General features: G+C 48.8%; 1 protein-coding gene across 1 annotated transcript; it reads right to left on the bottom strand.

Moving 5' to 3' along the window:
• Positions 1-47: 47 nt before the first annotated feature.
• On the bottom strand, positions 48-13,577 carry LOC104274947 (AP2-associated protein kinase 1-like; the record flags this gene model as incomplete). Its single annotated transcript, XM_009870744.1, has 7 exons — positions 48-116; positions 954-1,086; positions 2,823-2,904; positions 4,266-4,387; positions 9,142-9,284; positions 11,386-11,494; positions 13,459-13,577. Coding segments are annotated over 7 exons (777 nt in total), but the record flags the coding sequence as incomplete, so codon positions are not given.
• Positions 13,578-14,074: the final 497 nt, after the last annotated feature.

Below are 14,074 nucleotides of genomic sequence, written 5' to 3'. Positions count from 1 at the left end.
CCCAGCTGCAGGACCTTGCATTTTGACTTGTGTCGTCGGCAGCTTACTGAGGGTGCACTCAGTGCCGTCATCCATGTCGCTGACAAAGACGTTGAACAGCCCTGGACCAGGCTCAGCTAGAAAGGGGCAAGACGGCCAGTCGGGGCACATCAGGAGGTGCTCTCTGATAAGCTACAAACACATGTAGCTGCTATCTGAGGTGCTACACCAAGGAGGAGAAATGCAGCCTGCCTGGTCCAGGAATAGAATTGGGTTTGACTGCTGCATTTCCAAGGGATCCTGCAGGAAAAGAGCTTGATCCAAGCCCGGCGTGTCAGGGGCAGGAAGACAGGCCAGCCACACACAAGCAAAGAAAATACCAGGCTGCTCTTGCAAACACATCCAACTCTGAGTTAGTCAAGACTGTGGCTAGAAAAAAAATAAATTTAAACTCCAACACTGCGCTGAAGACAAGGGAGCTGCCCCAGCTCTGCCAAGAGTAGTGCATTGTGCCCTTAATTACACATTCACCCGGGTCAGTGAGCTATTTATAAATCATTTCAGTTCTGTTTCGTGATTCACAGAAGATGAATTCTTATTGCTAGCTGAAGTCACTGTGGCTCTTTTCAGTTCCTAATCCAAATGGATTTATTACTGGAGAAATACGTTTCTGCATAAAGAGGCTTATTGTGCAAGTTTCCGCAGGACTCTCAAACCAACCGGTTGTCTGTTTTCCTGCTTTCCTACCGAGCTCACTACAGCCTAACCAAACAGAAACCTCTTCGTCATCATTCCACTCAAAGCGTGAAATGCTCTAAAAGATCATTTTATCCACCTCTGTGTGGATAAAAGTCTCTTAAAAAAGAGAAACACCAACTGGTTTACTGCAAGAGCAGGGAATAAGAGAACAAAAATGCTCCTGCTATTTTTTAGTTCCTGCAGCAAGAGCTGGTGCCGTTGTCAGAGACACTCACGGATGAGGCAGTGCATGTCTTGCGAGTGCCGAGAATTATCTGGAATGGTGAAGTTGCCGTCGCAGATCGCCACCTGGCTCTCCCCAAAGGGCAAGGTGAAGTAACACAGCTTGTACAGCAAGCAGCCAAGGGCCTGCAGAGACAGAACAGAGCACAGGACTTACCGGAAGCAAAGCAAGGAACGTACAATTCAGACACCGCGGCAGGTACCGGGGAAAGCGCTCACGCTTGTTCCACTGCAGGGGTCCTGCACCAAGTCAGGTCTGCCCTGAGCACCCCCAGAACAAGCCGAGTTACACGGGAAGATAAAAACACGAAGAGCTTTCCCTCTGTAACGTGGGTGATTGCGTGAGGACCATGAGCCCACACACAGAGCCTCACACAGTGCGACCCTTCGAGTCGCTGAACAGGTACACGTACTGGAAGGAAAAAAGCAAAGTACTAGCAAAAATAAATCCTTATACGTTTATTCTGACAAAGACAAATCCAAACTGTTTCCGAGCTCAAGTTCAAACAACCGTTCAGCCATTATAAACAAGAGCAGGGAGAGAGGGAGACAGACAGATCTGCAGGCTGCTCGGTTATATCGCCCGTCCATCTATTTCCGTGCTGCTTTTGTCAGCAAGAACCAGCTATTTCAAAAGGAAATACAAGTTTTGCACAAAGGGCTCATTACGAAACACTCCCACCTCCTCACAGGGGAGAGGGGGAAGCGTGCGCTATCTGAAGCAACTCGTCATCAGCGTCTATCTTCTGCCATAGGATTTCACAATTAAATTGTATTCTAGACTAGAGGAAGGGGAGGCTTCCAGCAGGACAAGCGCTGCCCACCACCACACGCTTGTTTGGAAACGCTCAGCCGGTCACTACAACAGAACCTGGCCTTGAACCCTTCCCGGGATGGGGCATCCACAGCCTCCTTGGGCAACCTGTGCCAGAGCTTCACCACTCGCATGGGGAAGATGTTTTTCCTTATATCTAATTCAAATCTACCCTCTTGCAGTTTCAAACCTCTCGCTGAACTCAGCAAAGCAAGAGCCCCCACGTCCCTGACCCCGCAGAAGACAGAGGACTCTTCCCAGCAGTTTTCCCTCTCGTGCATGCAGAAGCAGAGCTATCAAGAACACATTAAATCTCTCCTTATACTGCTTCTGCCCAGTCACTCTCTAGCTCGAGGCTTCAGAAACTGCACAATCATTCACATTTTGAACACATCCCATCTGCCAAGTTGTCACTGCCGCCATCAACAGCGCAGACTTTTCTTCATCTCCGTCCCAGCGGAAGGGAAGGTTTCCAGCCTCGATCAGGCTGGCCAGTAACAACTACCCCACAGCTGCACTTTACTCTCACGACGAAAAGCACGGCACGATCGCACCCATCACTAGAAGCAGCAGTGTGAAAGCTCAGCCTTCGGTCAGGTTTGACGACTCAGACCTGTGTTACGCTGTCCAGGACAAGCACGTTATTGCTCCTGGAGATGGTCTGTTTTCTCAGTTTTCTACTAGATTCTGACCATTAAATTTGATTCCACGTGTTTACAACGCAACCCAGGCATAGGAAGTCACAATATGCTGAATTTTCCGGTTTAATTCTTAAGATACAACATCATATTTGCACTGCCCAGCCCTGGAATTCCGTACATCTCTAAATTATACCCAAGCTGGAGGCAGCACGCAAAGAAGCCCACGCGTTTTATCCACAAACCTCCCCGCTCAGCACTAACTCCTCAGAAACGGCACGCAGAGGAACTCTTGATTCAGAAACTTATGAAAAACTAAGCAAGGCCCAGGCAGACAGTCACCCTGTCGTTACGGCACTGAAAGCGAGCTGCAGGCCGGTTGTGCGATGTGGAGGGGTTTTTATACGTACCCATATGTCTGCTTTTGTAGTAATAAGTTTGCCGCTGTACAGGTTGACCATTTCTGGTGCTCTGTAGGACAACGTAGTGTACCTGCAGCAGAAAGATCCATCAGTGAGTCCAAACCAGGCATCAGGTGCATTTTCACCTAGGTGGCATTTCCAAATAATTCTAAATTCACTCTTGCCCTAGTGATTTTAGGGAAACTAAAGATTGGAAAACCTTTGAACAGCAGCATCTGCCACACATCTCTTAAAATAAAATACCAACCACTGCAAACTGCCCCACAAAACTAAAAGCAGTAACCAAGACATTTCTTAAGCAAGCAATTTACTCACAAAACACTACAGCAATTTTAAGAACTAGAACAGAAACGTTCAAGGATTCGGGGCAGTAACAAGGTCAGTAGTCAAACGTCCTCTGCAGTGTCCTCCCTGCGGTGGCTTTGGCCAAGTGTACCACAAAGATCGTATCCGGGTTCGTGGCTCCTAAACAAACACGCTTCCATCGCAGGACTCCTGCTCACAGTCATCGTAAACAAGAAAAGGTTATTTCCTGACTCTGACTGTAGCTAGAACCTGCCTCATTTTAAAACAGATTGGTAGAAAGAGAAAAACCAGAAAGTGCTTCCACGGTTCAAGAGACTCTCACGATAAGATTTCCTATCCCCAATTTCTGTGCCGTTTACCTCGACCGCGAGCAAGCACTGCTAAAGGCAAATCTTCTGTGGGGTTGTTAGCAAGGGGGCACATGGGGCTCTCCCGAGGGGCTGCAAAGCCACACTGGGAGAGCTCTAAAACCTTCAAACTAAGCCTTGGAAATCCATGCAGCTGTAACTGACTCCTAACAACAAGGAGGCACTTGCACACATTTCCAAGACGCTGTTTTCTAGCCAGGATATTGCGCTGACAGAACTGGAAAGTCTGCAGCAGTGACGTTAAAATTAAAGCAAAGCCTGCTTCGGTCCTGATTACGTCCTTTCTAAAGTTCACTTTATAAAAGCCCCGGGTGCTCCCGGCTGGTCCTGGTTAAACACCTCAAGGTCCTCAGATTTCCCACAAAGAGTTGTGGTTCCCTTAGTCACTGCAAGGATTTACGGCGAGCGGCCGATGGAGGGCAGGGATTTTGTCACCTGCTGTCTCGTCGTACAGAGGAGCCAAGAGAGACGAGGGACAGGCTGACCCCGTAACATAACAGTGTGTGTCGCTGCCTGGCCAAGGTCAACAGCTTCTCTGCATTAGTAGGCTCAGTCTTTCAGGTCCAAAGCAATTACATCAAACTCAATTTATTGTTTCACCTTCCCCCAGGCACTTATTTACCCGCAGCAGACACTTCTCTGCAGCAACATCCAATCTGCTGCACCAGACCTGAGGAATACGCAGGCCCAGGCCCAGAAAAAAATTTACCCCTCAAATACAAACTGTGTGCAAGTTGAAAAGGGAAAGTGCACTTACTTCTTGATCTCCTCCTCTACAGCGTTCACCCCTTCTGTCTGAGGGTTCTGGAACTTGTTAGTGGCGCTTCCAAAGTCACACAGGACATAGTGGCCACGATCGTGCAGCAGGATGTTTTCAACCTACGAGCATCACAGACAAACACAGAATTGCTCAGACAAAGTAAAAAAAAAAACCCACCACATTCCTTTTCTTTAGACGAGCCAGGATTTTTAGCGCCTGAAGACATCTCAGATGCGCGTGGCACAAACACGTAACATGACAGCGAAGAAAATAAGCATGAAAACTGTCACATCTCCTAAAAGAGAAGTTACACTTGTAACGCTGCCTTCCATCCTTTCTCCTTCCAAAAGCTCATCTCCTTGCCTCTGGCTGGGACTAGCATGTGCTTCAGGCCAAGAACTGTGTCCCGGGGTCTCCAGCGCTCGGCTGAGCCCCAGTTCGATCTCTGAGTTTAGGACGGCTGATACGAGGCGCCCACGGCTTTACGAAGGGCTGCAACTCCTCGCTGCCTCGTGAAAATCATCATATGGCTCCAGTTCTTTACCTGCCCTTCACCTGTCACTTCGGGGCTCATTTCGAAACAAACCTCAGCTTATGCTCACACTTCTGGTTCTCGTTCTCAGAACGTGCTGGGTACCCCACATGCCCCAAACTTGTATCACCAGAGGTTTCTCCAGGCTGCTGAGACGATGACCCCTTTCTTTCAAATATTATTTGGTAGCTTGAATCATAGAACTGAGACAAATACTGAAAGAAACACCTGGGAAAACTGGCTAAAAAAAATAAAATAAAAACAGCAGAGTCACCGTCTTTCTCCTAAATGCTCACGTTTAATCACACGTTAGCAAAAACCCAGCTTGCATCCACTCAAGAAAGCTGTCTAAATGTTTCGACACCGGCATAAGATGTGGAAAAATACATGTTCAGTCCTTTGCTTTGGCAGAGCATCCCTGTACTCCAGCTCCTCAGCTGTACAGCGGCATCAGCAGCATGTTCTCGCAAGGGAACGCGCACAATTTTTCACTATTTATCTTCAATCAACGTCAAACGCTCAAATACAGCAACGAGATAAAACACAGAGCTCTCTTATTCCAAAAAAATCACCCCATAAGTGTTAGCTAACAAAACTATTTAGAAGGAGCCCTCCCCAGCAAGGATAATCTTTACAAGAAGGGAAGAGAAAGGAGGAGTCAGCATTTTCAGCCTCAGAAAAGGCAGCCAAATTAGAGCAGCTGAGGGGAGAAAGGCTGGCTTGAAACCAAGGGTTAAACACCGCCCCTTCCCCGCTCTGCTGGCCATCTGCTTTGAATAACGCCTTGCACACAGATGTTCTCCCCAGCAGAGCGACGCTGTTATTCCCCATTCCCTGCAAACGCCCCTCAAACATTTCCCGAAGAATCCTCCCGCTCGCTCTGGCTGAGAAGTCTGAAGCGCCCTGCGAGGGGTCAGAAACAGCAGCGCCAGGATATCCAGCAACCCGGCTCCTTCAGCAACTTCCAGAAAAAAAGGAATAAACAGCAAACATCAGCAAAACAAAGTACCTGAATTACTGCTGCTGGCTGCCAGGCTGGCGAAAAGTGTCTTTTAAAGAGAGTCCAGAGGTGCCATCTCCCAGTTTAATGCTCAGAAAACAACAACTCAGCTTTCAGCCCCGACCTCCGGCTACAGTCCCTGACAGGCCTGACGCTTGCAGATTTAACCCCAAACAAAAATCTTAAAGGGCAGCTACGGGCTGCCTTAAGTTTACCTACAGAATGTAGCCTGCCTTCTGTCTTTCCTCTCCAAAACAAACGCCTTTGTTTGCTAAAACCAAGTAAAGTGGTAAAAACCCTGCACAGGCACGTACCGGTGAGGGGTAAGGAATAAGGGGTTTGCCACACAGTTTCCTCTCGTGAGAGCAACGGCTGCAAAGGCCAGTATTTCTAAGTTCAGTCATGTGAGAGGGACGCACGACCAAGGTAGACTGTGACTGCTTCAAGAGACCTGAAGGTGCTGGACGAGATGTTTCAAATTCCCTTTCTCCCCTGGAACCTCTCACTATTTATTTCCGAAAGCTGGATCAGTATTTTGTAGCAGAGAAATGAATGCAACACGACACGCAGGAGCATCAAGTGATTTTGGCCCGGGCGTATTCTTAGCATGGTCAATACCAGGGTTTGCCATTAGAGGACTGGCCAGTTTTACGTATCACACCCTGAACACTGATCCATCCAAACACATCTCAGGCTCGTGGGGCATCAGGACAAGGCTGGGCACGACACAGAAGGGTGACGGGAGGCAGAGAGATAAGAGCGGCGCAGCGGGACTCTCTTATCGCGCCTCAGAGAAGCGCAACACTGCGAGGGCTCCTGCTAAAATGAAAGCAGGAGAAACCAAATCCTTGGCATGAGAGCACAACCTTCTGGTTATTTCAGAAAGTAAGGAAAGGAGAAAGATGTTTTGATCATCGGATCCTCTGGGCTGACCGACGTAGCGTTCTGGTGAATCCCGCTGTGTGTCTGCTACAAGAAAGAATCGGCCGCTCGTCTGCCTCTGCTCCTGGAGCCAGGTGGGTTCAGACTGGCAGGAGCATCACAGGCAGAAGTGGGAGATGTCTCCCTGCAGAGAGCCCCGAGCTGTAGAAAGCTAAGTTGGCTTTAAGCTGGTGCTTGGAACAACACGAGCTACAGAACATGAGGCTGGAAAGACAAAGTTAAATATAAAACAAGTTACGCAAACAAGAGCCGCTAGCTATGGGGCAGTTGTGTAAATTGTTATCAGCAGCCCTAGATGGATTTTCTCCTCCCTCCATCTCTACTAAACCCTGCAGGGTCTGAAAGTTGTAGTTTCTCTACTTAGATTCCAACTTAGAGACTTCACAGCCAGGGTAATACAACAGAGAGAGCCAGAAGAAGGTCTGGTCCTCTGTTCAAAGGCCTGACCTAGAGATAGAGGACCGGGTCTTACAATGTTTCATGCAATGCCTTGTGAACCTCAACCCAGGCAGGGCTGACTGGCTTTCCTGTGGCCTTTATTCCCCCTGGAGATGCCCACTTTGCCGCTCCCAGGTGCTGCTGTCTCTGCTGCCGGTCACTTCCACCTGCTGGAGCCTGTGCCAAGAGGAGTTTGTCCTGCTTCAGGCAAAGCCTGATGGGTTTACTCAAAAAATCACAGCCACAGGCCGCTGAAACTCATCCAGCTGCGCTTGTCTGAAAGGGCTTAAAGCCTATTCACACGGATCCCTTCTGCTGGCAGAGCTCTCTGGGCAGGATCCCCCAGCACCAGAGCAACATCAAAGAGCTGGAAGGCAAAAAAAAGCCTTCGATCCCCACGCAGCTGCCTGCAAAGGCAACATCTGGCCGCTCTTCACCGGGGTTACAAAACACCGACCCGATGGATGCAGAACTTGCGCAAACCATCTTCGGCCCTCAATCTCTCTTGGAATTACACCTTCCCCCTTGGCACTACTAAATTTGAACTCCAAGTCAAAACATACCTAAATCATTAACCCCAGGTTAGTACTTAGATCTCCGCTTGTGGCTGGAGCTCCAGAGGTCAGCACAACAGAAAAAATACAATATTTAGCTGGGAAACATGTCTCAAAAGCAGAGAAAAGCCAACTCTCCGAGTCTGGGCGCAGCTTCCCGACCGAGAGCCAGGCCTTGCAAAAACGTGACTGATGTAACCAGGGAGGAGTGGGCTGGACATGAGACCCTCACAGTCCATTTCGATCACAACTCAGTGGAGAAAGTAACACTCAAGATCAACTCACTAATCCACCACAGATTCCCAGAATTTACTCACGCGCCTCACAATGAGTTTGCTCTTCCTTAAAAAAAAAAAACCCACAACAAAACCCACAGGGATTTGCCAAAAAGGTAACAGCAGGGGTCGATATCGACTGGAGAGGTTCCTGTTCCTACGTCTCACCCTCCTGCCCCAATTTTCCTCACCTGTACAAACTCCTGAAAGATGCCCAGAGATCTCACTGGCTTTAAAGCCAGGCCTCAAATTTATAAAACTCCCCCACATCAGGCTTGTTTCATATATTCAAACTTTTTGGCCGGTGGAGTCCCAATCATCAGAAACACGCTAAAGCATACTGAGCCCCGAGGATTCCTTTTCCCCCTGCGTACCTGGGCTCTTGTGGGCACGTTTGCTCCTATAAAACAATTTTGCTCCTACAAAACAACAGCCAACGGAACAAAACAAACATCTGCTGAGGCTCTGAAAACACAACCTGACCCGCAAAGCACATCTGAATTGCAAATGCACACAGGAGCCTTCTTCTCGGCTGAATTTATTATTCAGATATTTTACGAGCCAGCCGAGAGGAACGGCGACGTCTCTTTGTTTGCTGGTTTGATTACAGGCATGGGATTTTTCAAAAGCTCTCCCCACCGGCCTCGCTCTGCTCCCAGCTAAGCACATGGAGTTTCACAACGCGCTTTCGTGGCCAACAGAGAGTCCGAGGCCAGTTTCCAAAGCTTCTAACGACTCCTGCCCCAAAGCCACCACCTCTGGAGGGATCTTTTTAATGTGGGTCCAGGAAACCGACGTGCAGCACGGTTTTTGTGAACCGCCTTACAACAAAAGTAATGTTTCAGGTGGCAGAGAGTCTCCGTGAATAATTCATCAGATACATTCTGGCCCATCTCCTGCGTGAAACAGAATTATTCACAAACATTTGTATTTAAGTAGAACTATAGATGGTAAACATATGGTAAGCAGCTACAAGAGGCTCATTTCTTTTTTTATCGTCCAATAGAGAGAGGTATTTATGCCCACTGACTGAAAACAGACACACAGCACCGGGAGTCGAAGCCCGTCTGCCACGGCGTGGGCAGCAAACAGACACGTTGAGGAGGAGGCACGCTCCCTGCCCACAACTCACCTTCAAATCCCGGTGGATTATCGGCGTTTTACACTGGTGCAACCTGGCGACGGCCTCGCAGGTGTCGCAGAAGATCTGCAGGACCTCGCTCTCCGTGAAGCCCGTCTGCAGGCGCTGGTTCATCAGGTTCACCACTTGACCTCCTGAGGAGAAACCAACACCAAGAATCAGAGCTGGTAACCGAAACGGGGTCTGGCTCGGTTTAAGCCCCTAAGAGGCGTAACTCGCCTGCCCGCTGAGCTGTGGCAGCGTGCAAAGAAGTTGATGAGTTCAAATTCAAAATTCACACCAGGCCTTCCCCAGAGGCTTGTTGCAATCCGCTTGCTCATCTCATTTCCTCGTCTAGATCTCAGAGGGGGTTGCTTTGAACGACGCTTCAAGAGGGGCAAGTGAGCTTCCGAGGCCCACAGGCGCCTGGCTGCGTTAACACTCCAACATAATTCTACCCAAGCTGCTCTCTTTTTAAAAATCAGACAGGTTTCATCAGGCTAGAGGAATAAAAAGCTGAATTTGGGCACTCACACCCCACAAAATAGCTCAGGACTGTAAGAAAGAGGAGGGAGAAAGGGAGACATTCCACATGCTAAGTGGTTTGGATAAAGCCATAGAATGGGGAAAAAAAAAACAAAACAGCTGTATCAAGGGAAACTCCAGACAAAAAAATCAAGTTTTCATGAATGAGTCCTGAATTTGCCTCAGCTCTGAGGTTTTGGTGCTGTGAAGGCTTTTCCAAAACAATCCATGCAGAGGTTCATCCCCTCTCAAAACGCCCAACACAGAGAAAAAAAATCCTTCCTGAGCCTTTGGCAAAGCAAAACTGTATCATTTCACATCGCCAGCACAGCAAAACCCTTTTCATGTGCAAAAGAAAAGCTCAGCTCATCGAGCAGTACAGCTGTGACCGCTCTGCGCTCCGAGCGAGCGCGGTTCTGCACACACGACGCGCCCTGGTTCGGTTTGGAAACCGCTTGACCCAAAAGGAAAGAAACAAGGGGGAAAATCCAACACGTAACAGCAATTCCTGTGCTTCGGGTTGGGTGTCGGAGACAGGGGCAGGCGTGCGCCGAGCAGAGCGGGTGGCAAAAGCGAAGGCACGTGAGGAACACCACCTTGCAGCTCTCTTTTCAGACTGAAGGAAACCCCTTACAAAGACGGATTTTACTTCCTCAGCCCCAAATCTGGCGTGGAGAGAAAGCTGAGCCAGCTGGAGGGTTTCAACTCCCCTTTCCCCGTGGGGTCTGCGACACGGAGCCGAGCAGGGATTTACTCACCCTGCCAGGCCTATTTCTTACAACACCCCGTGTGATGTTTAGGTTTAAGCTGACAGAGAGCTTACGTAACGATTCCTTCCGCAAAACCACGCAGCAGGTTCTTCCCTTTACCAGCAAACAAACCCAAGACGAGTCAGTCGATGCTCCCGCACCACGATGAAGCGGCAAAGAGGGCACGGCAGAACAGAAAGCTGTACCAGATGTGTTTAAAGGCATTTCAGCACCTCGTTGCTCTTGCTACGATACACCTTGCTTCGGTTAAGAGCCAAACAGTCCCAAAAAATATCTATTTCCATCAGCTGCCACCATCCAAAACAGCCACAGACTTCTGAAGTCACCTGGCCAAAACAGTGTTTTTGCTTAACACTATTCCTGCAGATTGAGCGGAGCACACACATCATTTTCCAAACTGCACATCCCAGCCACAGGAGATCAAAGCTTTGGGACAGCTGGGAAAGACTGGAAGGGCCTGTCTGGCTAGAAAAAGTCAAGAGAAAAGGTCAGAGGCAAAAGGAATACTTTGTGGCTTCGCATCAGCCATTTCAAACTTCTTCCAGAACAATCTTAAGCCAGGCCAAAGTGGAAAAAGCTTGCAACGCAACATAAAGTGAAGAAGAATTTCATTCCGCCGCCTGGCAGCTTTAAAGAGCCACATCTTATGTGGACGAGCCTAGAGAAAACAGCAATATATTCCAGGGTTCTGCTTCACAATGGAAAGGATCAAGGGCCCCCTGGGCAGGGCCGAAGGTGGCACCAGTCCCAGGAACAGGGTTAACGCAGCCTCACGGATCATCCACTTCTCCACACCCCGTTTTGCCTTTGCTTCACTCACAGCAGCTCCTTGGCAGCCAGGGAAAGGCAAGCCAAGGAACAGCTTTGGGGGTTTTTTTTAAGGAAGATGTTGTGGAAATTTGCTGTAAGCACTGAGAAGGGTCAAATCTACCCCTGAGCAACGTGCTGAGCCCACACTCACCTCGACAGAAGTCCATGAGGATCAGCACCTCCCACACGTCGCCGCTGCTCACTGAGTTTATACTGGAATCGATGTATCCGACAATGTTCTTGTGGCCAGAGAGATCCCGCTGCAAGACAAATAAAACCTGAAGCATAAACCAGCCACACAGAGTGAGCAACATTTCACTCCGGTTCTCCTACACCGCGCAGCCCGCCCGGCTCTTCTCCTGCCTAGGCACAAGCTTCTGCCACGTTGAATTAATCCTCACAAGGAACTTGACCAAACCTGAGCTCTGCCTCTGTTTGTTTTCCTTCCAGAAGGATTTGAGACAAACAGCAGAGAAACAGCCAACCTGATGAACAACTTGTCCAAGGGCTCGGTCCGGATTTGTGCACGTGCCTCGAGACGGCCCGGGCCAAGCCCAGAGCTGCTGCTCCTTGTCGGAGAGGGGAGAACACAGCCGATGGTTTGTGGTGGCCACGCAGAGCACGTGCCGGGCTTGCTTTTCTCATCTTCCACTTCTCTGTTGGCAAACAGTACCTCAAATCTTCGCATGCTCAAAAAAAAAAAACCCCAGCAAGGTACTAAAGTAAACTTTTAGAAGTACCTATTTTATTTAAGTTGAAGGATTAAGGCACAAGTTCTCATATCAATGACTTGAATCTGCAGGGAAAAGTAATTTCTTTAGGACTGCCAGCTTCACGCATGCTCCCAGGTGTGACAGCCAGTCCAGTTCAACATTCAGCTTTGCCAGTGCAAAAAAAAAAAATAAAATATATAAAACCAAGATTCTGCCGGCCACCCTCTGCTGAAATGCTGCAGCATTGCAAAAAAGTGCAGTTGAGTTTAAAATATTCCTTTATGGCACAAAAGGTAGTTCTTTTAGTGTCGTGCTGGCTCTTCGGGGCAAAGATTAATGCTTACGATGAGATTCCGTACAGGAGCGAGTGGACCTGCTGAGGGAGGAGGATACTTCGTGCCCTCACTTTCCAGGTTGGCCACACGTTTCAAAGAGGCACCAAAACCACGGAGACAATGGAAAGCGCCGGCAAGTAAAATCTGGGTAAACAAGCTCTGTGAGCCCAGCCAAAACCTTTGATGTGAGATCTAATCTCAGCCTTTCCCAAGTAGCATTAGCTACGGCGACGGCAAAGCGTGCCCGAAAGCTTCATGGCACTATCACGCGAACTCCAGAAGTTAACCTGAAAGCTATTAACCTAGTTAAAATCTACTTCAAAATCACACCCACAATTGCTACAGGGAAGAGCTGCTGATACGAAGATCTTCTACCCCAACTCTACACCTCGGATTTCATAATTTCTTCCCCACCTCGGAGTTGTTCTAAACGTTCACCGGTACCTTTGCCTTTAAATACAACTTCAGAAGTGCCCTTTCCATGTTTGCCGGGCTCCAAACAAGACTGAGCAAATCTGTTTGAAACATCTCAATGTCTTCTTTGTTTAAGTTCAAAACAGGTCTTAAAAGTAGCTGCCCTGTCATATAATTCCACCCAGAGAAACATCCCAAGTGCTTCCTATAAACACTTCCCTGTTTCAAAAGCCCAGGCAGTAACTACCCCACAAACACTGTTTTCAATCCAGCGACCTCACCAACACAACTGCCATCCCAGCGCAAAAGACGTGAAGCTGCGGTGACCCAAACTCATCTCAGGATGGAGGTTTTCCATTCACGCTCTGATCTGAGTTCAGAGACAGTTACATCGGAACCATCGGCCTTTTCTGACGAACTCGAAAAGGTTTCAGGCTTTAAGCCCTGAAGATGTTAGACTTTGACGCTCAGCTCCTCCCTCTCCCCTTGAGTCGTGCGGTTGCCACAGGAGTGTTTTTCCCTCCACTCATTTTACTGAGACTCCCTCTGCTCTTTCAGGTTTTCTTGTCCACTGAAGCTATTTACAGTTTAAATAATTCAGCGCGATATTTTTCACACAGTCCCATAACTCCAGGGGTTGGGTCTTTCCAAATTTTGTTACGAAACCCCAAGGTTTTCGACGTGATGCTACACGGATCACAGGCAGAGGGTGACCAGGCTCTCGCCCTACTCCACGCCAAGTCCGGGGCGCCGGTAACTTACCATGATTTGGATTTCTCTCTTGCAGACTTGCAAGTCGTACTCGTTATTGACGTACATCCGCTTCAGGGCGCATTTCATCCCATTGTTAGTCCTCACGAGAAACACTATGGCAAAGCCACCTGTGGGAGACACAAACCCCTCCCATTCGTTACCAAAGACGCCTCGTGGCCCTTGTTTCCCACCCTTCTCTGCCTTCAGAGCGCAGCCAGGAGAGGGAGGACTCTCAGCAGCTCCAGAGCTTCCACCTCTGCCTAAACTTTTATTTCTGGGAGCTGAAAGGAATCCAAGAGGGAAAATCTTCAATTAATGGAGGCAAAGTCAACATTTAACGTCCCCTCTAAAAATGACCAATTGCATCGGTTGCTTGTCCTGCCTGACAGTCCCTCATTGCTGCATTAGGTTGGATATTAGGAAAAATTCCTTTACTGAATGAGCGGTGAGATGCCGGCACAGGCTACCCAGGGCAGTGGTGGAGTCCCCATGCCTGGAAGGGGTCAAAAAACGTGTAGACACGGCACCTGGGGACATGGTTTAGTGGTCACGGTTGTGTTGGGTTGACAGTTGGACTAGATGATCTCAGAGGTCTTTTCCAACTTTCATGATCCTACGACTAATT

Source organism: Apaloderma vittatum, unplaced genomic scaffold, assembly GCF_000703405.1.
Source record: "Apaloderma vittatum isolate BGI_N311 unplaced genomic scaffold, ASM70340v1 scaffold1356, whole genome shotgun sequence".
In the NCBI taxonomy this organism is placed as follows: domain Eukaryota; kingdom Metazoa; phylum Chordata; class Aves; order Trogoniformes; family Trogonidae; genus Apaloderma; species Apaloderma vittatum.
Note: the sequence above shows the minus strand (reverse complement) of the source record. Positions and strands in the feature narration are given on the sequence as shown.